This window comes from Pholcus phalangioides, unplaced genomic scaffold, assembly GCF_987345545.1.
Source record: "Pholcus phalangioides strain wild (caught in Gottingen) unplaced genomic scaffold, Ppha-v1.0 ptg000009l_1, whole genome shotgun sequence".
NCBI classification, from domain to species: domain Eukaryota; kingdom Metazoa; phylum Arthropoda; class Arachnida; order Araneae; family Pholcidae; genus Pholcus; species Pholcus phalangioides.
The window spans coordinates 27,967,281-27,992,701 of record NW_028301602.1 but is presented as its reverse complement, the minus strand read 5'-3'; the positions used below and the strand labels follow the sequence as shown (position 1 = coordinate 27,992,701).

General features: G+C 36.4%; 1 protein-coding gene across 2 annotated transcripts; it reads right to left on the bottom strand.

Moving 5' to 3' along the window:
- Window positions 1–343: 343 nt before the first annotated feature.
- On the bottom strand, window positions 344–23,517 carry LOC149082634 (uncharacterized). Of its 2 annotated transcripts, none has more exons than XM_089235900.1 (6): window positions 23,285–23,517; window positions 17,082–17,219; window positions 15,902–16,069; window positions 15,370–15,496; window positions 14,028–14,328; window positions 344–9,932 (listed from the first exon to the last, which is right to left on the bottom strand). In XM_089235900.1, the coding sequence occupies exons 1-6, from the start codon at window positions 23,340–23,342 to the stop codon at window positions 9,795–9,797; spliced, it is 930 nt and encodes a 309-aa protein (XP_089092026.1). In that variant the 5' UTR covers window positions 23,343–23,517; the 3' UTR covers window positions 344–9,794. The 2 variants fall into 2 exon arrangements, with proteins under 2 accessions (XP_089092026.1, XP_089092025.1); XM_089235899.1 differs by lacking the exon at window positions 23,285–23,517 and adding an exon at window positions 22,871–22,960.
- Window positions 23,518–25,421: the final 1,904 nt, after the last annotated feature.

Below are 25,421 nucleotides of genomic sequence, written 5' to 3'. Positions count from 1 at the left end.
ATAAGGGGAATCCACACACGCACCCTTTTTGCTAAAAAAATTGGTTCCAAAAAATAGGGTGTTTCTTGTAAATGAATAGTATTATAATATATTTTTCGAAATTTTAAGCCCAAAAAAATGAGGGGGTTCCTTATGCAGGTTAGAATATACAGTATATTTCTTTCTTCAGCAGTTTTGGAGGGGGAAATGATCAAGTAGATTTTGCCAGGAACCGCACCTGTGCAGTACAGTCTTCCACTTATGATGTGTTATAGCAGAAACATTAATTTACAAAAATAAACAAAAACTCTTAGTTTTCATTTTTAATTACAATCAGTAAATGAAACGAACAGCTTTCCAGCTTTCGGTAGACAGCCTTACAAAAATAACATTCAATAGAAAGCAAAGGAAACAAAAATCACAGCCATAGCAGTTTTTCTTTTATCACAGTTTGATGATGATATCATAGCTGTTTTTTTTTTTGAATCAATCAAAACAAATGCATTTTAAGGAAAGCTTATAACATTAATGCTAAAGACAAAGTATTGCAGCACATTCAAATCTGAACAGACATCGCTTTTGACAAAAGCTTTCACTCAAAGTGCTCTTCAAGAACAGGCTTTTACAGAAAATAACTAAACTATTTCCATCTGATAAACGATAGAGCATACAGGAGGAGGGGGATGTAAAAGAAACAAATTATAGGGCAGATACAGGGATGCCCACGGGCGAGGATAGCATAGAGAGGTTAGGGAATAAAGCCTCTAGTCATAGAGTAAACGGAAAGGAGAAATAACAGTAAAAAAAAACCATGTCCATATGTGATGATGATAATCCAGCCGAAGTCCTTTTTTAAAATTAAAAAGCGAGGAAAATGACTTATCAGTCGATAGAAGTTTTGATACAAGCCAGATTTATCGCTATCTGTATTCCCTAAAACAGGGGTTCTTAACCAGTTGTGTTTCATGGACCCAGTGCAGTGATAAAATGAAGCTGCAGACCCCTTTACAAAATATTGTCTATACCAGTGGCTCCTCAGAAAAAGGATGGGAAAAAGTACCTCTTCAATACAAAACAGGTACAAACATTAGCATTTCCAGCTGATTGCACACCCTAACAAAGATTGGTGACAGAAGCTGCAATGTACACTTTGAGGAAATACTAGTATATACAAAGGCGTCGGAGCCGGGGATACTCAAGCACCCCCAGAATTGATACAAAAATTAAAATTTCCCATATAAAACTAAAGACGAGCACCCACAGTTTGGAAATACTTCTGACGCCCCTGAGTATATAGCAATGTAAAAACAATAGGAGTTGATTGTTTTTTCTCATCAAAGCTCACAAATCCCCTGAAATGATCTCTGGTTAAGAACCCCCATTCTAGAATAATGCAGCAGCAGGTCCCCCCCTCGAGCTGGAACCCTGCCAGCCCTCAATCACTGGTGGTGCTATGGAATCAACTCCCATATTTCCATGGTGACTGGTATGAGTATATCCTTATATACTGCACAAAAGAAAGATACTTGCTGCTCATCCCCTCAGTATGTGTACAGCCGTAGGGACTTCTCACACAGTGATACTGAAATAGATCTCGATATGGCTCAAGTAGTCACACGAAGATATTGGTTCATTGGCAATGAGATACCCTACGCTACAGAGTTACTGGCAACTTGCCATGCTAGTCAAATGAAACATTTTTGTAGCATGACTCCATTTCTTATTTTCGTCAGTCTAGATTGTATGATGGGTGATTATGGTTTCTTGTCAGGTAGGGCTCAGAAAAATCACTTTGCCTGAAGGCTTATGATGCTCTTAAGACTGTTTTGTGAAGAAACAAATAGTCTACAATGAATAATCTTTTCAATGTATGGATGTTATCTATAATTTCCTTCTAATTTGTGTTTTATAGCAAAGATAATACGGTAGGATAACAATTATTTATGATGTAAAATCATCTTCATCACTGCCAGAATTGCTAGAGGAATTTGATTTTTTTCCTATCCTGGTTTATGAAGTACAGTAAGATAAGGTGGTGAAATAAAACTGTAGTTTTTACTCATTTTTCCAGGCTTTGAGATTTTTTTATTAGCGCCATGTGAGATAAAATGGGTAACTCGACGTGTTCATGTCAACTCAATTCTCCAGTCCAGGTTACTCGAGATCGATTTCAGTATTTCCATGTGATGAGGTAAACTGACTTAGGTAGGCCTATGAGGATAAACTAACACTCTTTGAGGCCACTGCGAGTAAAACATTTGCATTATATATAAATTTTTTTTTATTAATACAAAATAAAACATCAAAATATGAGGAACTGAATATCTTAATTCGTTAGATCAGTGGTTTTTAACCTATTTAAAAGTGCCGCAGGACAGAACGTCAATTCAAGTTCTTGCTGCCATTCAATTAGTCAAAATATCATGGGGATATTTTGAATCCTGCAACCTTGGTTAAAAAACTTACTCTAATAGATGGCAATTGAACATATTTGAGAGAGATGTGAGGCGAGTGTTTTTTGTACTATCCAAAATTATGATGAATAAAATCTTTTTGTGTTCCTCAAAATATTATTACAGGAAAATTTGTAAAAATATTTGTACACCATAATTCTATAAAAAATTGACAAATAAAAAATATCTACAAAAATTTCAGATTAGAAAAAATAAGTTTTTTTTGTTTAATTTTTTAAAGCAACACAATTGTTTTTTTTGTTTAATTTTTTAAAGCAACACAATTGTTAAGAAGTTTGGATCTTTTAGGATCCCTATTATGATAAGAAACAACCAGTGTGCAAAGAGATGACGGCACTTTTTCGCTAACCACACCAAGTAAGGCTCCTTGAAGCCCCAGGCCAACCAATCCGACATCTTTGTGCAAAGTGGGACTTCAGTATTATCGCTACGGCCATTTGTGTTTTTATTATCCCATCTTAATAACAATTAGATGTTACCACTTTGAACAAAAAACTGGTTTCTACGCTCTAAGGTGGAGGATGACGAGTTTGCCCTACTTTCTAGGTACCTTAATACAAGGTTTAAAAAAAAGGCATAATGTGGAGAATGCATTGAACCTTGTAAGAACCAGTGTTTCATGGTATCCAAACAACAATTTCAATGTTTGAAAATGGGTAGAGTATCAGGGTAAACCAAGATAATTCATTTCACAAACGGTTATACATATTCACACACTAAGGTGTCTAATCAATATTATTCATTCAATGATGAAAAGTATATTTTTTGGGCTGACAGTGCAATAGTCTGTTCAAGTACTTACTCAAGATCAGGGTTAGACAAACCAAAGAAAACTTTAGGGGTTTTTGCTCAAGAGAAACGGTTCCCCAATAATGTTTTTTCTTCAACTATGGTAAAAACTCCTCTTAATAGATGCTGTTACTCTTTTATGGCAAAATAATAATTTCCCCGTGTATAAGAAAAGTATGCATTTTAAACCCCTGATTAATGGTCTACTCTCTATTATGAAAAATTTTCTCCCCCCTCCAGGGTCAGCAAAAGAGAAGTCTTACTGCATTTCAGGGACTTGATATTACTTTCCCATGTATTTATTTACTGACAGTCATGAAATCAGAAACTTTTGCATTATCTCCATAGACTCTAATTTAATAATCACTTATGGGAAATTTTAGGTGCCAATATATATATTGATTTTCTAGTTGCCATGGCGGCCTGGCATTTGTCCAGCCCTGCTCAAGACTGAGAAACGCTTAGTAATTACTCAAGCAAGCGACAGTCATTCACAGCCCCCCAAAAAATATTCTTCAGTGTAATTCATAATTACACAAAAAACGCAATGCAATAAAATTTGACCACTGATGTGAATATAATGTCTATCAGAAACTCTGAAAAGTGGTATTATCACAAAAAGTTCTCGTAAAAATGTATAAATTTCCTTTGAAATCCAAAAACATTGAGAGATTTTTCAAAAATATTTTCTTGACCAATACAACACAAATTCATCATTTTGCAAATTATGTCAAAAATTGTTTTTTTTTATCACAATACTGTTAACTCGACACCAAGGCACAAGATCAAAAACAATTAACACATATTACATAACCTGCTAAATATACAATAGGAAAATCACATAATGCACTGAATGCAATAATAATAGCAATAGGGGATGAACAGAATCACGCTCCTCGAACAACTAAACACTCGTTAACATAGCATGGCGATATGCTTGAATGGAAACTGCTGAGATACTGTAACTACAATATATAAGGGTGGATCAAATGAAAAAGGAAAGTGGTTAAATATAACAGTGGTTATAGTTTGGTTTATTTTATTTATTATGAGTGTGAAATACATTTGTGTGTAGAAATAGAGCGAAGATAAGGGAGGCAACTCTTACTGGGGAATGAACTTGCTTTTGGTAGTCGCTCAGAAGAATGTGATATGTGTGACAGTTGACCAACAGTATCTTCTGGCAGGCAATAAGTTTTTCATCTCGCAGAATGTTTGAGAGTAGAAAAGAGCCATAGCTGCATTATTCTTTTTTTAGTGGCAGAAAGAGTCGAAGTTCAGAATGTGTACCAGCGAACTAAGGAAGTGCATGAGGAACATGTACTGTCATTGACTCGTGTACAGAACTGGCAGAAGTGTTTCTACTGTGCACTCACTTTCCTGTAGCAGAGAACCGAAACTCACTCCCACTCTCTTGCTGGCGTCATTTATTGTACATTGTTTGTTTGAGTTGATCGTCTGGTCGACTTCTTTCACCAAAGTGTCTGTGATGACAAGTCCCTTTCGGAAATGCGTGTGCCTGTCCTGCACAGGAGTCAATGACAATGCATGTTTTCTATATACTGCCTTCCTTCGGCCCTTGCCAACCCCAACCTCTTCTGCCACTACAAAAAACAAAAACAAAAAACAAACACCACATTGCTCTTCTTTACTCTCAAATATTCCGCAGGTGCAGATGAAAAAGCAATTGTCGGGTAGACGATATTGTTGGTTGGCTGTCAGCGCATACTTTCGAGCCACCTCTATAATAAGGAAAGTCCATTCCCTAGTAAGGGTTACTTTCCTTACCTATGCACAAAAATGAACCACTGTTCTAGTTTCCTTCGATCCACCTTTATAGATATCACTTACATGCGATTTTGATTAAAATATTGAATTTTTGAAAAATAATCATAACATCGAGCACAATTTTGCAGAGAATCTAATCTAACATAAAACATGCTACAAGATCTAGAACACATCTTTAAATACTTCAAAAGCTAATGTTTCATAAAAAAAAATATACAATTTTTCAAATATTTTTTACTGAAATATGCTATAAAAACTCCGTATTGAAACTTCAATTCAATATACAAACACGATAGCAACTGATAATTGTGCCAAATAAATTTTCTTATAAATCTAACTATGAGGATGTATCCAAAAAGTAAGTTTCCTTATGATACAAAACCAGTTTCAAAATTTAAAACTGTGGCTTAAAAATGTCTACAGCCTTAACTACCAACCAGAAGGCTAAGAAACTTGGGGGGGAACGTCTTTATGTGATGAAATTCCAAAATTTATCACTACAAGGTGTTTTCTACGTAAATTGTACATACGATTTTTTTTTTTGCAAAAACGTGGCCAAACTATTTTAGCTTCATGGCAAGGTATATAAAAATTCCCACCAGTATCTTACTCTACAGTAAGACTCAGATTATTCGAGCCTCCTTGTGATTAAACCAAGTTTTGGGTTATCCCAGGTATTATTCATAAATTAAGTGTAGTAAAATGTGCTGAACCTCTAGCATCGAGGCAAACTCGTTCAGAGAAGCCACAGCATGTAAAAGAACTTCATTGATTGTGAAGGGTACATGACTAATAAGGACAATATTGCCTTTTGGAAGAGGAGCTGGAACGGATCAGGGTGGCAGTAGAAACTACAGATACATGAGATTTTATGGATTGACTTACCCGGGAGAGGGGGGCAATAATTTAATTTTTCTGAGCAGGTTAAATTAGAGAAATATTCTTAATACTCACCTTAAGAGCACTGCTTGGTGCTCCCTGAAGCATTTAAGAGTGCTCGATGGCAGAGAATACATTGAAAAGTTATTTTTCAAAGCACTGTGTGTAAATGTTGTAAATATGTAGCAGTACAGTATATATATATTTCATGAAATTTTACTATATTCATCCAATCATTTTATTTGTACTGTACGGTAATTACAATTAATTTTTGTATGTGAATACAATCTCTGAAATACAAATACAAGGCCACAACAGGCAAATGGTGGCTGAGAAAAAGATGCCCATAGATGCATGGCTTTATTTATTTAATGCTACAATTCTGTAGGTTCCAGGTCTGGATTATTTGAGGTAGGTCCACATTAGCTTGGATAATCTGGATCTTACTGGGTATTTCAACATTTTCATTTTTTCACTCAAGTATTTGAAGTTGAGGTTTACAAGAACATGCTTTACTAGTAAAACTCTTTTTCTGAACACAGTGTCTTTCATTAAGACGTTCTTAAATTTTCTGATGGGTACTTGAAGCAGTAGACAGCTCAGAACATACCAACTTTAATTATTGACACCCTGTACATTCTGTTTATAACATTTTTGAACACAATCTTTTTTTTCCTACACAGACATTTTTGATATTTTGAAAACAGGTTTCTCTCCAAAGCAGAATATGCCTAAATCTGTGATGTATGCCGCAGTACAATCTGAAGAATTTCAAGAAAAGTGTAGAAAACACTATTGAGAATTTTTACTGCAGAACAATGTAAAACCTTCTGCTTTGGGGTGGTTTTTTTATCGGAACATCAGCAACGTCACCATTGAATTCCTAGCTCAAGATTCCAATTCCTCTTTTGGTTTATCATTTGTGAATCGCTGATTGCCAAGATATTTTTTTGAAATCTGGGAACTAGTTATAATCTACTAGCATCTGAGTGCAATGGTAAGATGCTTGTCTAGCACCACGAGGGCTACTGCCAGGTCCATGGGCCGATCCTGGGGAAATAATATAGTTAACAAGTTGCAGCAGTATCTGACCAGGTGCCCACCATACCTGAGGTAACCATGATATAGATGGCGCCTTCATTTCTAATTCCAACAAGATCAGTAGTAAATTGCTGTATGGTGATATAACCTCGTCCTAACCAAATCATGGCTGCTGTCTCGACAAAGACATCTAAGCAGGTGGTAGAAGAAGACCTGCGCCAATCTAGAAAATGGCGATATGACTGGAGTTGGTGTGTGGTAAATGTTATAATCTACTGGAGGGGGGGGATATTTATTTTTACAAATGGTCACAATCGATGAAATGTGGTATGAATGAAGGTGCAATGCATCTATTTCACCCCCAAATCAGTTAAGATGCAACTGTACTTGGGCCAGAAATTTCACGACCAAACTGTGTGATGCTGGAAAAGCATCCTGTTGCTGAGCTTTTTTCCCTCCCTCAAAGGAAAACAAGTGATTATGTTAAAAAAAACGACAATATAAGCGCAACAGTTAAAAAAAAATTGAAACTTATTTTTGTATTTTTTGAAGCACAGGGAAACTTGCAGTTTGCAATAACCCACCTACATGGAAGAAATAAAAATGTATAATACTGTTGTTGATTTGAACATTTTACGGTTTGAACAGTTGTACTTGATAAGAAGTGACGAGAAATAATACCTGCCAGACTATAGCTGATGAACAATTTGTGACATGGTGATGATTATGATGCATCATGAGGAATGCTTTTTCCTCACAAAACCCAGATAGTCATAATCGCTTAGGAGAGGAAGATAACATTACAGGAAACATTTTTAGCAGCCATGGCATAATCAATGACCGATCCAACATCTTGAAAAAAAAAAGGTCGCTTTATCATTCATTTTGATTAGGAAAAAAATCACGAGCAAAATAAGAACTTACGTTCAACCCATTTGCATCACGGCTCTATGTTTTTCATTGATAAAATACTAATATTCAAACACCAGATAATTAGTTTTCACACTGCAGAACTAACCTTGGCAGCATTTGGCAAAGGAAAGAGGAAAACTGCAGTATTTGAACTTATTTGAATATGTCAAACCCAGTAAAATTATAATCTCCAGAAACAATCACAGATTGTTTCATCCTTCACGCAAAGTGACCAATAGCATGAGCAGATTGTTCCACTTTCCCATGATAAGGAGTGATCAATATTTTGCGCAACATTCTGCTTATGAATGTGAATGGGTTGAACAATGTATATGGGAATGTATATATATATATATATATTTTAAGTAATATTTAGACTGCACATTACTACAGGCACTTCAGGTACATTTCAAGAACTAATACATTTCATTATGTATTAGTTGCGATCCTTTTCACAATTTCAAATTTAAATACAGCATTCGCTTGAAAACCTAGCTGTCATGCAGGGCTGTCTTAAGAGTGTCATGGGCCCCCGGGCCAAGTGGTTTTTCGGAGGCCCCACCTGGTAAATCCTAGAAAATTTCGACCGGATCTCATTTTTGTGAGGCCCCTCTTCTCTTGAGGCCCGGGTGGGCCCATGCGTTGAGACGGCACTGCTGTCATGAGCATTGTACAAAGGGCAAAGCAATGGATAAAGAAAGAAGATCAAGACAAAAATTTCTCAGTCTTCTTAAAGGAAGTTTTCTAATTCATGGAAATTATCAATATTTTATCTCATTCAGTTACTTTGAGCTCCTTAATAGTCAATAACTGGGATTTGCAGTAAGGAGGCGATCTAAGAATGAATGCACAAAATACATCCATGGGGGGGCCCACACACCACAGATCTGAGGTGCAAACGGCTCGATGGTGATATGCTCGGGTACCATCGTTTGGGAAAATGTCACACCCACCGGTTCAATCACAGAGATCGAAAGAAAAGAACAGTAAAATTATTTCTAGAAGTCCAAATATCAAACTTCAATCCTTCCGATTTGATCAGATTTTTTGGAGGCACAGCTTTCCTGATCTTAAAACAATGTATACTCTATAATTGAAGCATACATTTTTGCGAAATTGTTTCTTTCCACTGAATAACGTTCCACACAGCTTCCTTTACATATTCCTGAAGTCAGTTCTTACAGAAATCAACATAAATCATTGTTATGCCATTTTAAACAGCTGGGGGAATCATGAGTTCTATAATTGGAACAATGGATATGGACCAATGCAATGAATCGTTATTGCGTCTCTGCTACCATCCCAGAAGGAATAACAGTCCACACTACTTTCACGCAAAAAAAATTTCCCCTTTTCAGCGATAACTTTCTACCTCTTCTGAAGTTTGAAAAAAAAGAAGACATACATACTTGTCCCGCCGAATGCTTCAATCATTTATACAACTCACAAAAGATAGTTTAGAGACTAGGACACACACAAAGAAAAGCAAGCTATGAACCAAAGTATTTACAGTTTTTGGAAATATGTCATGGTCAGTTATAGTTGAAAAATAAATGTAACTGGAGAAAAATAGACAAACAAAGTCGCTCATGTGACAAACTATAAATGAAAATCATAACTTTTGTCAATCCCATACATTATTTCAATGAACATAAACACAAACAATAACATATATGCATTAAAAAAAATTTCTACAATCACATAACCATCGACTCATCTCCCCTGTGTTTCGATATGAGAAAAAACACCACACATTATTATATCCTGCCTAAGGGTAACATGGATTAAAAAAAAACATTTCACCCTATGAATATTCACAACTACACAATCTAAATTTTCAAGAGCTGTATAAACTCTTTTTTTTTTTCTCTTGAGTATAAATACTGTAGTAATTTTTTTTCACAGTCCGTTTTTGTGTGAAAAAAAACCTCATCAGACAGTTGCAATCGATGCTGCACTAGTTGTTGGTCTTAAATGGTTGTCGTCCTCACCACTGTTTCGCCTCACAGTCTCATCGCTCTGTTCGTTCAGGGGTTGCCTCTCCAGCTCGTCATATGATGGTGGCTCTTCCTACAATAATCAAAATAAACTGCAATACTGAGAGAACATTCTATGACACTCTGATTTTCATTTGCATAGTGTATAAAAAAATGCGCAGAAGAAATGTTATGTGGGAATGTTACTAATGCATAGGTGCCAGACGTGGATTGTCTTGTGAAAAAATGTTTCAGTGCAACGCTTTACGCAAAAACAAAAGAAAAATATGGTGATTTTTTAGAGATTGCACGGGGTGGCCATATGACTAGTATTTTTTGGGACATTCTAGTATTTTTCCATAATTTTAGCTGTTCTAAATATTTTCAAAATAAAAATGTCCAGTTTTTTCCATGAAACCTACTTGAATTTTCAATCTTTACTGAAATAGAAGATAAAAACAATTTTGCCAAAATTTTATTGTGATATCATTAATTATGTCTATAAATATGAATATTTATCTCACATATTTGTTATGATATTCCACTATGACTTGCAGTAGTGCTCCATTTTTTGCTATTACCAATTTTATCAAAAACTAGCTATAATACCCGGCGCTGCCCGGGTTTTCTTCAATGAGGCTTTTTTGGATCACGTGATATCTCCCTCTATTTTTCTTGAGGGACATACAAACCGTGTCCAAGTTAACCAATATGGCGACCTGCGCGATTCATGAAATAAACAAATCTAGATTTACACAGAAACGTAGAAATGAATATATATTTTTCTTTTTTTAAGGGGCGCTAGGTATTTCGATCCCCCCCCCCCCCCCTGAACTTCAAGTTATCTGTCTGTTCCAGCTTCGAAAAATCCTTAGTTAAAGCTGTGGAATTTTTTTGGATGCACTTTTCATGGGCTCATAACTAATTTTAAAATATCCTAACCCACATGAATTTATGCAAATAAATATCAAAAGAGACAATATGGAGACATTAATTTTTATACTTGAGAAGATATAAATGAAATCAATGATATTGCTCGAATATCCAACTCAAAAGTATAGGTTTGGCTAATTACTTCGTATTTAATCTCCTGGGCTAAGCGAACTGAATATTTCAAAAATCGAGAATTCAATACAATTTTTAAAATTATTGATGGGGCGGAAAATCCCACTAATTTCCGCATTTCTACAGTAAAATCGACAATTTTAGCACTGATTTCTATGAGGATCACCCTTTTCCTGACTCTCAAAGCGATGCTGATGATGATTATGACGTCTATTCAAAAAGCCTCATTACTGAGAGTATATTGAAAATGTGGCAAACCATTATAAAGGCATAAACTATTATACATATACTAACAGGATTAAAGAAGTGACAAACCGTTGTAAAGGCAGATACACGTCTAAAATGCATTGCTAGGGAACCACGGTAACCAAAGTATACGTTCGGAAAGTGATTGTTGAGTCCCAAAAACCATTGTTGCCGGACAGTTTTTTGCCCATTTGGGGCATTTGCCCTGGTCTGGCAAAATTTTAAAGTAGCCTATCGTTCAAGTCGGGTCCCATTTGGTATATATGCAAAATTCGGCGACGATCGATCTAAAATTGTAGATTTGTATAGAGAACATACACACACACACAGACAGAAAATCAATTTTATATATATAGATTAGCAACTACACTTAATTTTTGCCATCATACTTGGCTATGATATGCGATTCTCATATTTAGAACCCAGATTTACTGTATTTTTTTCTCAAGTAAGCATGATAAACCAATAGGTCAGCCAGGATTGCCAGGGCAGAGGCATTTGCTTTAGAGATTTTTCATTATGCTAAGTACAATTTAAGGATTTTTTTAGGGATTTTTCTTTCACGATACAAAAAATCTTGAAAATCTGGATTCAAACCAGTAGGTTTTAATAGGGCTGAAGTTTCCAGTTAAATCAAAAGCATTGGGACTTATGCTGATGATAGCAAATTTACAAATCAATATAGCCAGTTCTGTGATATTTTTCATATATTACAAGCTACATTGTGATTACATATATCTGTGAAAGTATGATATAACGAGCACTGCTCAATTCAATATGTCATTTAAAATTACCAATAATTATATTTTCAATTAAAAACTACTAATTTTATTTATAAGTCAGCCATAATACCAGGCGCTGCCCGGGTTTTCTTCAATTACTGGGCGGATTGAAAAAGTGACAAACCATTATAAAGGAATAAACTATTATACATAATACTGGTAGCATTAATGAAATGAAAAACCACTGCATCGCTGCCAACTTTCGAAAATGAAAATTAGGAAAATTTTCGCTCAGACCCGTATATTTCATACTAAAACCACTCCCTAATAAATACAAAAGGGTATTTCTAAATAAAATAGGGATTTTCCACACATAAAAGTTGAAGCATAGGGAATAAAATCCCTATGCAAAAAACAAGTGAAATTGGAGGCCAAAACTTCAATGTTGATCTAAAAAAAATATATTGTGTTCAATCAGAGAAATGATGTGCACAAACATTCTCTGAGCGAATCACCCCCAAAATCATCAGAAGATGAAGGAAAAAAAAAGCATCAATTTTTGAGAACACTGACTTTTTGTGACGCTTGATGTTCTTTTGATTTCACATGGGTGATGATGTCAGTCTTTCCACCATGACTGATGTTTATATCCTCAACACAACTTGTACAAAAAAAGTCGGCCTTTTTTCTGTAACGTTTGATGAAAGGAAATTCATAGGAATAAGTATCTTTAAAATTGATTAAATATTTTTTTGCTTATCAGTATGCATGTTTTGTTATCACACGTACGTAACTTCAACAAAAGAACAAGTTTTGACACATGCGCATCACTATAATCTTCAATTATTATCCACAACTATTGGCTGCTAAGCTATATCCATGCACGATAAGACAAACAACTTTTCTTGTTACCATCAGAGGGTTTGTAAAACTTCCTTAAAAAAGGAATTTCCCACTAATCCCCCATTTATGACTTGTGGCGTCATTTCGAAAGGGGAAAAAAAACAGAGCTAAAAGACTTTTGTCCCACAAGAAATTCCTTAGGGATTGTTTTCAGAAGCAGGGATTCTTTTTAAATGAAGTAGGGAATTTTTAGGGACAATTAAGGATTTTTTGTGATTTTCGTAAAAAATCTGGAGATTTAAGGACTTTTCGGGAGGCCGAGAGACAAAGCTAAAATTCGGGAGACTTGGCAGCTATGCCATTTTAAAGGCATATGCATGTCTGAAATGCATTGTTTGGTTACCATGGTTCTCTAAGTAAACATTCCAAAAATTATTGTTGATGCCGAAAAACCATTGTTACCTAATGGTTTTTCACCCATTTCTGGCATTTGCCCTGCTCTGGGAAACATTTAAAGTAGCCTATCGTTCAAGTCGGCACCATTTGGTATACATGCAAAATTTGGCGACGATCGGTCTAAAATTGTAGATTTTGAGTATAGAGAACACAGGCACACAGAAAATCAATTATATATATATAGATTGCGATGAGTTTTAAGAAAATTGATATTCGGCTGCCGAATATTCAGTATTTGGCATTTGGCCAGATCACTATTTATTCCACCCCTAATATAAACAAAAGGGGAAAATCAGGCATTTTTTTGGGGAGGTGAGGATTGCTTAAGGTGACCGTATGACCCGTTTCCTGGGACATTCCCATATATTCAGGTATTTTGACTGCCCAGACATTTCTTTATACGATGTTCTTTTTTCTTTCCTTATTTTTAATGAAGTCCTTGGATTTATATTTTTCATTGAAATCAAGTATTAATTGGCACCTCTACTCACTTTTGACATCATATTTGGTAACAATCGGTCATTTGTTGAATTTGGAATCACACTTCCCCCCACTATTTTCATCAAAAAAAAAATGGTCAGCCTAGGAATGCAAGGATTAAAAGATTTTCTTTGCAAAGCACTATTTGAAGATTTTTAGGGGTTTTTCAAAAAAAGTAAGAAAAATCAGATGAATCTGGTTTCGACAGGAAGATTTCAATAAGGAGAGAAAAATCGAAAGAATTGGCATCTATGGCAAATGATTCCACCTAGGTTTGGACAGTGCTCGTTACTTTCAGCAATCAAGTATCATATACAGTGAAATGGGGAAAAAGAACTGAGCATTAAAAAAAATTCCAGTTCATGTTATTTTTTTACCTGTATAGCAATCTCATAAGGAGGTGGCTTGTCTGGAGACGAAGTTCTCTCGCCACTGGGTGCAGCAACAGCGATGACGGCAGCATTATCTTGCATGACCCTGTCATGCATGATTCTCCTCTGAGTGGCTCGAATGAAATGTGCCCGAGGATTCGCTATACAGATGCGCTGATTTCTGTTAGGTAAGATGGATGGCAGTATCAAGCTTTCCTGGAGAGGCACAGAGGCGTACACCGTCCCTTCTTCTGCTATAGGAACTCTTCTATCTCTTCTAGTGTTTTTGGCTTGCATCCGTCTGATGCTGAGAATAGAAGAAAAAAAATTCAAATAAGTTCATTATTTAAATACTCAGTACAACACCAAAAAAAGTTTTTTTTAAATAATGTTTTTAAGTACTATAATTTCCTACTTATGATATTATGGTATATATAACATAAAAATTTCAAATTAACCAAGTTATGCTGTATATAGCAGCTACATGAATTGGGAAAAATGTTATGTGGACTGACGAATGAAGTACAGGGTGGGCAAAAATCCGTAGAAACTTTAAAAATGAATAAAAACCAGAAAAATAACCGAAATAAAAAACAGTTTGCAGGGTTAGCATTGCTAGGTCATAGGAATTTTTTAAGACTGGGAAAAAAACCTAAAAAAAAACCAGTCGATAGGTGGCGCTGGTACGAGGGACTTCGTGCTCCTAATCCACAACCAGTTCACCGTTGTAAACTGTGTATATGAACCTGCTGCACTCTGCTGTTGCTGGACTTGTGACTCGCTTGCAATGTGTTATCCCCTGTGGTAGTGGTCATGTGGAACACATATACTGTTGTAATAAACGATTTGGAGGCATTCTGTGCATCATTTGAGTATAATTTCTTTGACTTGTGTACGTCAGTGCCACCGATCGGTGGTTTTTGAGTTATATTTTTTCCTGTCTAAAAAAAATTCCGGTGACCTAGCAATGCTAACCTTGCAAACTGTAATTACGGTTATTTTTCTGGCTTTTATTCATTTTTAAAGTTTCTAGACTTTTTGCCCACTCTGTACATTGTCTTTAAAAAATACAGTTTTGTATAAGTGCAGGAAAGCATTTATCACCAGTCTCAACTGAGAAAGAACTAAAGATAATTATAACTGTAATAGACTTTCATACTATTATTTTTGTCAAATTACTGAAATTATAAAAAGATATTTTGTGATTTTTGGTGGCTATGCTAATAATTGTGAAGAGTTTGTGCAATATGATTCATATTTTACTATACGTTCGGTCTCTTAAAGTTCATTACAGTGGGGTTCGACTATAACACTATGGAAAACGTAATTCAAGGGTATTGCAACTTACATTGGTGAAAGCCACCTTACAGCCAGCAAGCACACAACAAATGAAGCGACAATTGCTAAGACAACCAAAAGCGTACCCCAAGGGAAAGGCACAAGAGGCAATTCTGGACTCGCCCATTTACTCGAGACTATAAATTTAACAGAGAAGAAAAACAAAACAGAGAGGGTTTTACTTGAATATTTAAGGGTAAATACATTTGAGGGGGAGGGGAGTGTTAAAGTCAGAATGGTGTAAGTCGATTAATCCTCATTTTTAGAAAAAAAAGGTTTTACTAGAACTGTTGTCGTAGCTTCCCATATTGAAAATCTTGTGATTTCACAATCTAGTGGCGAACTGTTGAAGCTGAGACTTGGCTAATTTTTTCATTCAACAGTTTAGAACTTCGGGACTTAAGTCAGAATTGTTGAAAGTGTAACTTACACTAGGCTGACTTTAACTATCCTCCCCATTTGTAAACACAGACAAGAAAATATACATAATTAAGTCACGTAAAATGTTACAAATTTTAGAAATGAACATGTACTAAACTCACCGACACAGGTATCTATACTAGGAATTTTGAGCCCACCTTTAGAATCAAATACATACAGAAACTGCGACCGACTCAAGCTCTTACAAAGGCATGGAAGTTTTTTACAGGTTGCACCAAGATGATATTTACGACAGTCTGCATTTGTGACACACGTGACGGCAGTGCTATCTGATAAAAAAAAAAAGAATGTTCAGTAATCCAGCATGGAAAGATTTTAGGCATCAAATATAAATTTTGAAGTCGTCTACGGCTACCCAGCATTTTTTACGTTCTGTGCAAAAGTTATGTTTTAACAACCATTCTAATATAGAACAAAACAACGAACCTCTCCGCTAATTATATGAAGTACAGACAACACTGGATACCAAGCGAAGATAATTGGAAAGAAATCTTTCTAATATAATCACAAAATTGAATTCTCATTATAATGAAGCACAGTGTAAAAAATAAAAAAAAGCAACTGCACTATAAAATTAATATAGAGCAGCAGGTCCATAACCTTTTCAGTTCGCGGGCCAGATATACGGTACCCCACTCACAGGTTAGAAACAGTTATATAAAGGGTGACCATAAGACCTGTATTTGACAGGATCCGTAATTTTGACCTCCCAACTTTTTTTCATAAAATGTCTAATTTTTCCCCTTATTTTCAACAAGACTTAGTTGAAGTTTTGTAATCAAGAATTTTATCACAAAAATTAGAACTTTGCCTGGTTATAATTTATACCAAAAATTGGCACGCTTTTAAAACAAATAAAATTTTTAATTGGTCGACGCATTTCGGTTCTACAATGGAGAGTCGTCATCAGGTCTCCTGGTCAGATATCACTCGAGTGAGTCATTCAAGGGGTGATGTTTATGTTTAATCATCCGGAGTGTCACCTTTGTATTTGTTGAGGCTGAGTGGTTTTTGGATGTGAATTGGGGAATCATCTGTTGCAAAGTGTTGAAAATTCTGTCTCGACTGAGGTTATTAAAGCTTTATTAACCTCAGTTGGGCATGCTCCAGAACAGAAGGATGATTTTGGAATGCTGAATCCTTTAGCACAGCAAAATCATTGAGTGGCACAGATTTTCGAAAATGTTGGTTTTGAGCTCTATTTCAATAAAGTATTACTTTAAATAATTGCAACTCAATAATATAAAGACATGAAAATTAGCATTTAGAATCACAACTTACTGTCAATGCATAGAGCGATATCCTCTCTTTTGGTATTGATGGCGTGCTCTTGAAAATGTGAGCTGCATACTAGAGAGCAGTTGTCTAGGTAATAAAGGCTCTTTGGAGGATTGACCTTGTCGCATAACGAAATAACACCTGCAAAATTTCACAAGAAAATAAGAGCATAATTAATACAAGTCAGAAGAAAACTGATCTCGACATAACTAAGGGAACAAAATTTCTGCATAAATTCGCAAATGGTTGAAACTTATTTCATCAAAACTAATGAATAAACTAATAATAAATGATTAGGCAATCGTAAAATACTTCCATCTGAAAAAAAAGTTGTCGAGATGATATGATCAGTGAAATGTTTTTATCAGTTGGTCAGAAGTATATGAGCTCAATTGAAGAACGAACCAAAAGCACTTTTAGTACTATTTAACCGTACATGAATGTTACATAACTCAGAGCGAAAAAAAGAAGAAAAAATACATGGCGGACGTCAGAGGGAATAAAAGCATGGAAGATGCCAGCAAAAAATTGTTCTGAATTAGAGACCTGAACGAAGAAAGGAAAGCAAACCGGATTGTGCTAGTCTTTTGTGTTCTTTTGAAAATTTACAGTTGAACCCCATTGTAACGAATGCTGTAATAGTGATTTAACAGATCTTGTCTAATCCCTCAAGACATAGTTTACATAGACATGATGCAAAAATCTGGAATTCCTTTATAATGGAATTGCGTTATAATGAAGTGATTTCTCTGGTCTCTTGGAGTTCGTTATAACTGGGATTCGACTGTAATGAGTAAACAAATTTGCTTGGATTCATTGTTGTCTTAGGCAAGGGATGCACAACTTTTTCGGTCTGCAAGATATAATTGATGTCAGATGGCAGCACTAAACATAACAAGCATTGCACAGAAACAATCTTCATGTTAGGTTCAGAACACGTACATTCTGATATCCAAGGTGAGCATGAGGAGGATAGCGTTGTTCGTGAATTTTACATAAGATCTGTGTGATCAACCTGTCACAGTGTTGTTTGCAAGTACTGTGTTTCCGAATTACAATAAGACTAATTTTGGTGCTTGTGAAAATATGATTTGGTGCTTGTGAATGTGTGTGCCAAGTTTTGGGAAAATATTTACAGAAATTTGAAAAATTATTTAGTGAATTAATTGATAGATGAATGAAGTCATGTAAAAAACCCATTGCTTTTACGAAAACTTCTTTTGTTGATTTTTAAAATGCATTAATATGTGCTGGGGTCAAAATACATCAGCAACCATCACTTCCAACTGCTCTAGCAATAATTAATCAAATAAATATTTTTGTAGTTATTATTGTACTTTTTGTCGTTCCAACGCGACGTCGAAACCTCCATGCGTTTTTCGTGATTTTCACCCTATTAGCGTGGGTTGTGACACCACGTTCCATTGCAATTTTTGTTCCTCTTGATGACTACTAACAAACCTCTGAGTTTGTCAGTCCGTTAAAAGAACACCCTGTATATACATAAATTACTTGGAAGTTATACTATTGTGTTAACTTTACTTAATCTGTTTATATACTTACAAATTTGAATTAAAATATATATTACTCACTTAAATATATATTACTAGCAAAAAATATACTTGGCATCTGTGAGATGCCATGTGATCTTTCACGGGACAATGTGCCGCACGAGAGCACTGCAGGGTTAATAGATCTGTAAACCCAGTAGAGTACTGAAAGAGAGTGACTAGTCAGTAGGCCCTATCTAGTCCAGGGTAACTGAGATCTTATTTACAGGGTTATAAAATAATATTGCAGATATACAAACCAAGGTTTAAGCTCTGGTAAGGAAATCTCGCAAGGCAAATGAAGTAGTAGCTACTTTCGCAAAAATGCATACAGGAGGTAAGAAATAAGAAGAATTTCAACCATAAATCATTAGCATTGCAGCATTTTGCTAAAGCTTTCCCCCATTTTCGCTAAAGGAATTTTTTATCTAGCTTAAACCCTGACACAAGTCCCTAGCAAAGTTTAAGTTGGATAAAAAATTCCTTTCGCAAAAAAGTGAAAATGGGGGGGGGGGGGAGGGGGGGAAGCTTTAGCAAAATGCTACAATGTAATGACTGATGGTTGGATGTCTACTCGTTTCATACCTCCTGTACCCATTTTTGCGAAAGTGGCTACTACTTCTTTCGCATTCTATGATTTTCTTTTGCATTTTGCGAAACATGTGACCGTGGCTTAAACCCTGGTCTGTAGTGGTTGCAAAAATCAATGAATGTGAATGAAGTCCAAGATATAGGTGTTTCAGAGTATGCACTCGAGAATGAGAAGAGAAACAAACACTTAGCTACCAAGCTTATACACTCATGTCCATAAATTGAGGATAATGCCAGCTCCGGCAAATAAAGGTTCAGAAACAAAACAAATGTTACTTATTCATAAAGCCCATTTATTAAACAAAATATAAAGAACAAAAACGATTTTTGCTCTCTGGAGCAATTGTAAAAAATAACTCCTTTACAAAAGCTTACTATTACGTGGTTGGTATGATGGTTAATACATTGTATGTCTCCCATGCGATGAAATACAGTCCGTACAACGCCTAGGCATGGTGAGTATCAAATTATCGATCTGATCTTGGGGAAGATCACTCCACTCAGCAAGCAATGCTCTCCGAAGTTCCGGTACACATGCAAGAGGTGGTTGATGGGCTGCAACTCGTTGGCCAAGGATGTCCCACACATGCTCTATTGGATTCAAGTCAGGTGAGAATGCTGGCCATTCCATACGGTTATATCCTCAGATTCAAGGCATTCGTTTACGATGTTTGCTTGGTGAGGATGGGCGTTGTCATCCATAAACACAAATTCTGCGCCCATGGCACCCCTAAACAAACGTACATGTTGTTCCAGAATGATGTCCCGATAAATTTGGGCTTTCATGGTTCCGGTTTGAACATGCAGATCTGTTCTGGAACCCAGTATAATTCCACCCCAAACGAGCAATGCTGCACCACGTAACAGTGTCGTTCAATGATGTTGTCTTGGCGGTAACGGGTGCCTGGCGTTCTCCATATGAAAGTCCGACGTGAATCAGACTGCAAGCTAAACCTGGACTCGTCGGAAAACATCACACAAGCCCACTGTGACGATGTCCACATTGCACGTTCTCTACTCCAGGCTAATCGCTGCCGACAGTGAGTTGCCGTGAGCGGAACACGTCTGACAGGCCTGCGAGCATATAGACCAATATCTCCCAAACGTCTGTACACGGTTTGTCTTGAAACTGTGGTACCCGTGGCTGCAGATAGCTGACGAGACAGGTCGGATGCTGTGCTCCGTCTGCTTCTTTTGGCAGTTACTGCCAAATACCAGTCTTCATTCGGCGTTGTAACTCGGGAGCGACCTGTACTGCAACGTCTACTGACATTTCCGTTATCTTGGAATCGTTGCCAAAGCCTAGAGATGACACTTTGGGCAATTCCAAGTTCCTCGGATACTTCCATCTGAGTACGCCCACATTCCAGGCAGCCGATAATTCTACCACGTAAAAAATCATCCACATGCGTCATACCTATTCGCTTATGGCACTGAGCGCCTTACTTTTGCGAACAATTTCACTTCTTTGCCGCCATTCCTTATATACCCCCCATTACACTCTCGTCATTGTGACGTACTATCGGCATCATCTGGTGGCTTCCTGAAATTTGCATATCATTCTTGCAGGTGTGTGTGATAATTCTACAGGTGAAATTTTTACTTTAGCTTTCGATTTCCGTGTGATTCTGAAATATCCTTAATTTATGGACATGAGTGTAGTTAGATCAACGTAATTTAAAAAAATTCAAATGGCAACATTCACTTTCAAGCATTGCAAAGTGATCCTGAAGTAAGAAACTATGAATGGTGTTGGAACGGTACCTGTAGCACTATAAACTCTGGTCAACACGCAGATCACATTAGTATTGCAGGACGTTCCCCATCGATGGGTTAGCGTACCAACAACATTTGGTGAGATTGTGTTTTTTTTTTCTGAATCTTGTGCTGCAGTTTATATTGCAGCGGGTATTGTTTCAATGCCATTCATGATATTTCACTGCAAAGATCATTTATAGAAGAGTAGACGAACTTTGCCCAAGAATACTAAGCAATCACCAACGAATAAGGCGAATATAAATTTTCTGGTGAATTTCGACACAGTGGGTGTTGTCTTCAGAGGAAGAATATATAATTTATCACTTTAGTAAACATTACAGAGGAAACACTCAAAGAAAATGTAGTTATAGCTTTCGATCCAATAATTATTTTCTCATATATTTGCCTTATTAATTGGTGATTTCATAGTACAGATCATTTACCAATGTGAAGAAGTGAGGGTTGCCATTTGAATTTTTCAAAATTCTGTTGCAGTGACAGTAACCACAAGAGCTAGGATTTTCTCTCTCTTCATTCTTGGGGGCATGCAGGACAAACTAAGCCTAAAAAAAAGCGGAAGAATGACTTTAAAAGAATGTGAAGAGACCTTTTTAGGAATGAAACACGAATACTATTTTTTGACCACCGCCGAACAATGTTAAAAAAAACCTAAGATGCTCGCAAATGAAAATTACCAAATCAGTGATCCTACCAACATCCAGAATGACATCACCCTTCACTTTTCAACGTGTGAAAATCAAAAGTCCAATCATCAGCCAAATTCATATGAAGCATCTTCCCATCGCTTTGATTCCAGAGTACCACTATAAGCTTCACATCGTATGCAAATTCGCTCACAATACCATCTATACCATAATCAAGCTTAACGATAAAAAAGCGTATAAAAGGAATAGGACCAAGGACACTCCCTTGAGGAACTCCACTGCAGACACTTGCCAAATCACAAAATTCCCTGTTCACCATAACCTGCTACTAAATCACATAAGCATATTGTCCATATTCCTCTGTGGGATTTGTAACAAATTGGAACATGTTGGAATGTATGTGTACATGCTGTGAACCTGACGTGAAGTTTGTTTCTGTGTATAATACATAGTGGTGCCATTCGCCATCAATTTTTCTAACTATGAGTGAAGTGTAATGCTTGAATAATTGTACCGTTGTAGGCATGCTGCACTCTGTGGCGACACCATAATTTGCTTACTTTCAAACTGAGCATAACTCCTGATTTTCAGTGCTATCATCCATATTTCAGGAGTAAGGTGCAACAACTGAATATTTGAACCATTTTAGGCCTATCTGTGACGAGACTTTTCAACAGGGATATCAGCTCGCATTTCAGCCTCAAAGTTGGGAAACAGAGAAAACCAACTTCAGTCAACCACCACTGTGGTGAAGATGGGGTTCGAACCCGGGCCAGCACAACCTGCTGTGACCTATCTTTCGACGGCAACAGAATCCAATACAAGTTGCTCTCAATTTCATGTTAAAAAGAAGCTCCAAGAGTTTACCATGTTAGACCCAATTAGAGGCTTCTGGAAATAATACCTCAAATTTCATTTACTATGCTAGTTTTTGCTGACGTTGGGGGCTTGTACATCCGCTAAATTATTTTATGACCACCCTATACATTGCACACTAAAAATTTACATACTTATATATCAATTTACCAGGTAGAAAGGGTCTCACTACTAGATGAGAGGGGAGGGGCTCTATTGAATTAACGGGGCTGGGTCAAAAAAGAAACATATTAAACAATGTTCAAAAAGAAACAATGTTCTCACCAATCAACGAAACATAAAACAAACAAATTAAATTTTGCTGATACAACAACAACAACAAACAAAAAAAAATCAACAAGTGTCCACATACCTTTGGAAGCATTTTTAAAGTAATAGTACATGAGTGTGAGAGTTTTAGTAAATGATCAAATGAGACCAGAACTTATTCTCTCTCATTACATCCCGCAAGTTTTTTTTTTTTTTTAAAAAAAGCAACAATATTTTCTAGATAAAAACCCACTCAAGCTTGAAAGATGAAATGCAATACATCACATTACAATACAAAGTAGTAGTTGCTTGAGGGAGTTGAAATCTAATGAGTTAAGAGGAATCAAATTACAACTGCCTCGGAAAAAAGAAATAAATACATGTATAAATCATAACACGTTGATGCTCGAAGTCTTAGAGAAAAGAAAGAAACAAAGAAAAGGAGTTTTGAAGGTCATTAAACGCTTCATCAAACATCTCCGCTGCCTCGATATAAAGAAAGAGACGTTTGACTTACTTAGAGCGAATGTGGCCATTTCCGCCAGAGAAAACGCCGAGATCATCAAAAGAATCATCGCCGACGAATGTTTATTTCTCTTGCATCGACAAGTGTCCGCCCTGATCTTTATGGGGACGACTTTTTATTAGAATCGCGCAAATGCTGATTCCTCCATGTGTTTATTTTTGTGAGAATCTCTTCTTGACTCGTGAAAGCAAAACAAACACAACGACCACTTGAGAGTATTATACAGGGCTTTACGTTACGTAGTGGTTATCTCCTGTGAAGATGAGGATGCATATAAAATTAATTGACCATATTTTGTCCGGGACAAACAGGAAATATTTGAAATTCTGAGACGAACTGGAAAAATAACCAGCACTGAGGCGGAAAAAATTGCTAACTTGTCATGTATTCAAGGAAACAGTTATTTTCCGGATATTATGCTGAGGTGAGCTCGGAAAGAAAAGTCATCATGTATTGTTGTCATGTATTATTTATTTTTATGCGCGAATGGGTTGAACATCGACATCCATATTTTCTCGAAAGATTACAATAAATAGTTTTGGTTTTAATTGATAGGTAGCAGCACGGCCTCTGCCGCGATGAATTTCTCGCATGTATCATAATTTAGGGTTACCAGCAGTCCTCATTTTTGATGTGATTTCAAGGGCCCCCCTCTTCCGTTTAGGAAAACACAGAAAGGACCCCTTTTGTCCTGCCCTTTTTAGGTTCCCGGAATTCTTTTTCTTTTTTTTTCTGGGGAATTTTTTTTTCTTTCCACTTGAGACATATTTTTTCATTGATATGAGTGTTTTGTGTGTGTGTGTGTATATATGTATTCCACCCACCCACCCACCCACCCAACCAACCACACACACACACACACACACCAATAGCCGAAGATATTTCAAGATTTTTTTTGTTTCTGCTTTTTGCCAGGAGTTCTGTTTTAGAGTTGGGAAAAATTATTGTTGTGGCCAGTTTTATTGGTCAGAATAGTTTCGCCATCTATTGTAAAAATTATGATAAGTAACGTCATTAAGGTTACGCGCAGGTGTCCTCCTTTCTTAGCTTCGAATCTGGTAACCCTAAATAATTAAGGTTACCAGATTCGAAAACGGAGAAAGCAAGACACCTACGCCAACACCAACTAGAACAGAAAGCCTCTTCCCGAAATTTTTGACGTCATCAACATTCCTCGTCCAAATCCGTCGTTCCTGTATGATCGTTTCTCAGCAGCACCATAAGCGAGCAATACTACCAGCTAGCTCTGCTCTAGCTGGTGTTGGTTAGGTACCCACACACACAGTTCCGGTACAACTGAATCGAAAAAAATAAAAAATAAAATAAAAAAATGCCCCAGGTGATATACCTGAGTTGTGTGAAACCAAAGGGAAAAAGAATTTGGATATGGGAGAAAGTTCGGTTAAATTTCACAAGAAATCGAACCCCCACGGGAATCAATGAAAAACAGGCAATTAAAAAATTAGAAAGCTTTGTCCCAGCAAAACCCTTTTCTTTCGCAACTCGCATTCTACTCTGCACAGTCAAACCTTCATTTCCGCCTGCGAAACAATTCGTAAATGTTCCGATTCTTGGAAATGATGGGCTCGCACTTCAACTTCAGTATGCACTTTGTTAGCGGATGCCTGACAACGGCCACTGGCTTACTGTCGCAACAGCAGCAATTTCAAATCGTTTAGCGCTATTTCATGCGATCTTGTACTCCTTTTTAAACGCGCTCTACCCCATTATTAGTTTGAAAGTTCGTATCCCCATCCATTCTTATTCTCTGTCTTTCCTCCACCTTTATCCTCTCCTTAGTAGCCGGAAAGCCAATTTCAGATCGATCTTCATTTTGATATGGATTTCGAATCTTTATTTATATGAAATTTTGTTCCCATGATCCCCATCATAGAATTTTATACTGCGAAAAATTTAATTTTAATTTATTATACAAAGTTGATGTTTCCACGAAAATAACCGTGGCAGTGTCTGACACTGCCTATTCTTTTTTCTAATGAATAAAACCGATGTTTTCAATTGCGAACATTGGCCGTTTAAAGGTAAATCAATGATGCTAATCATTGAATTAGAGAGAGTTCATCTCAGTTGTCGTGAATATCTCCTGAGAACGAAATTAAGCATCCAT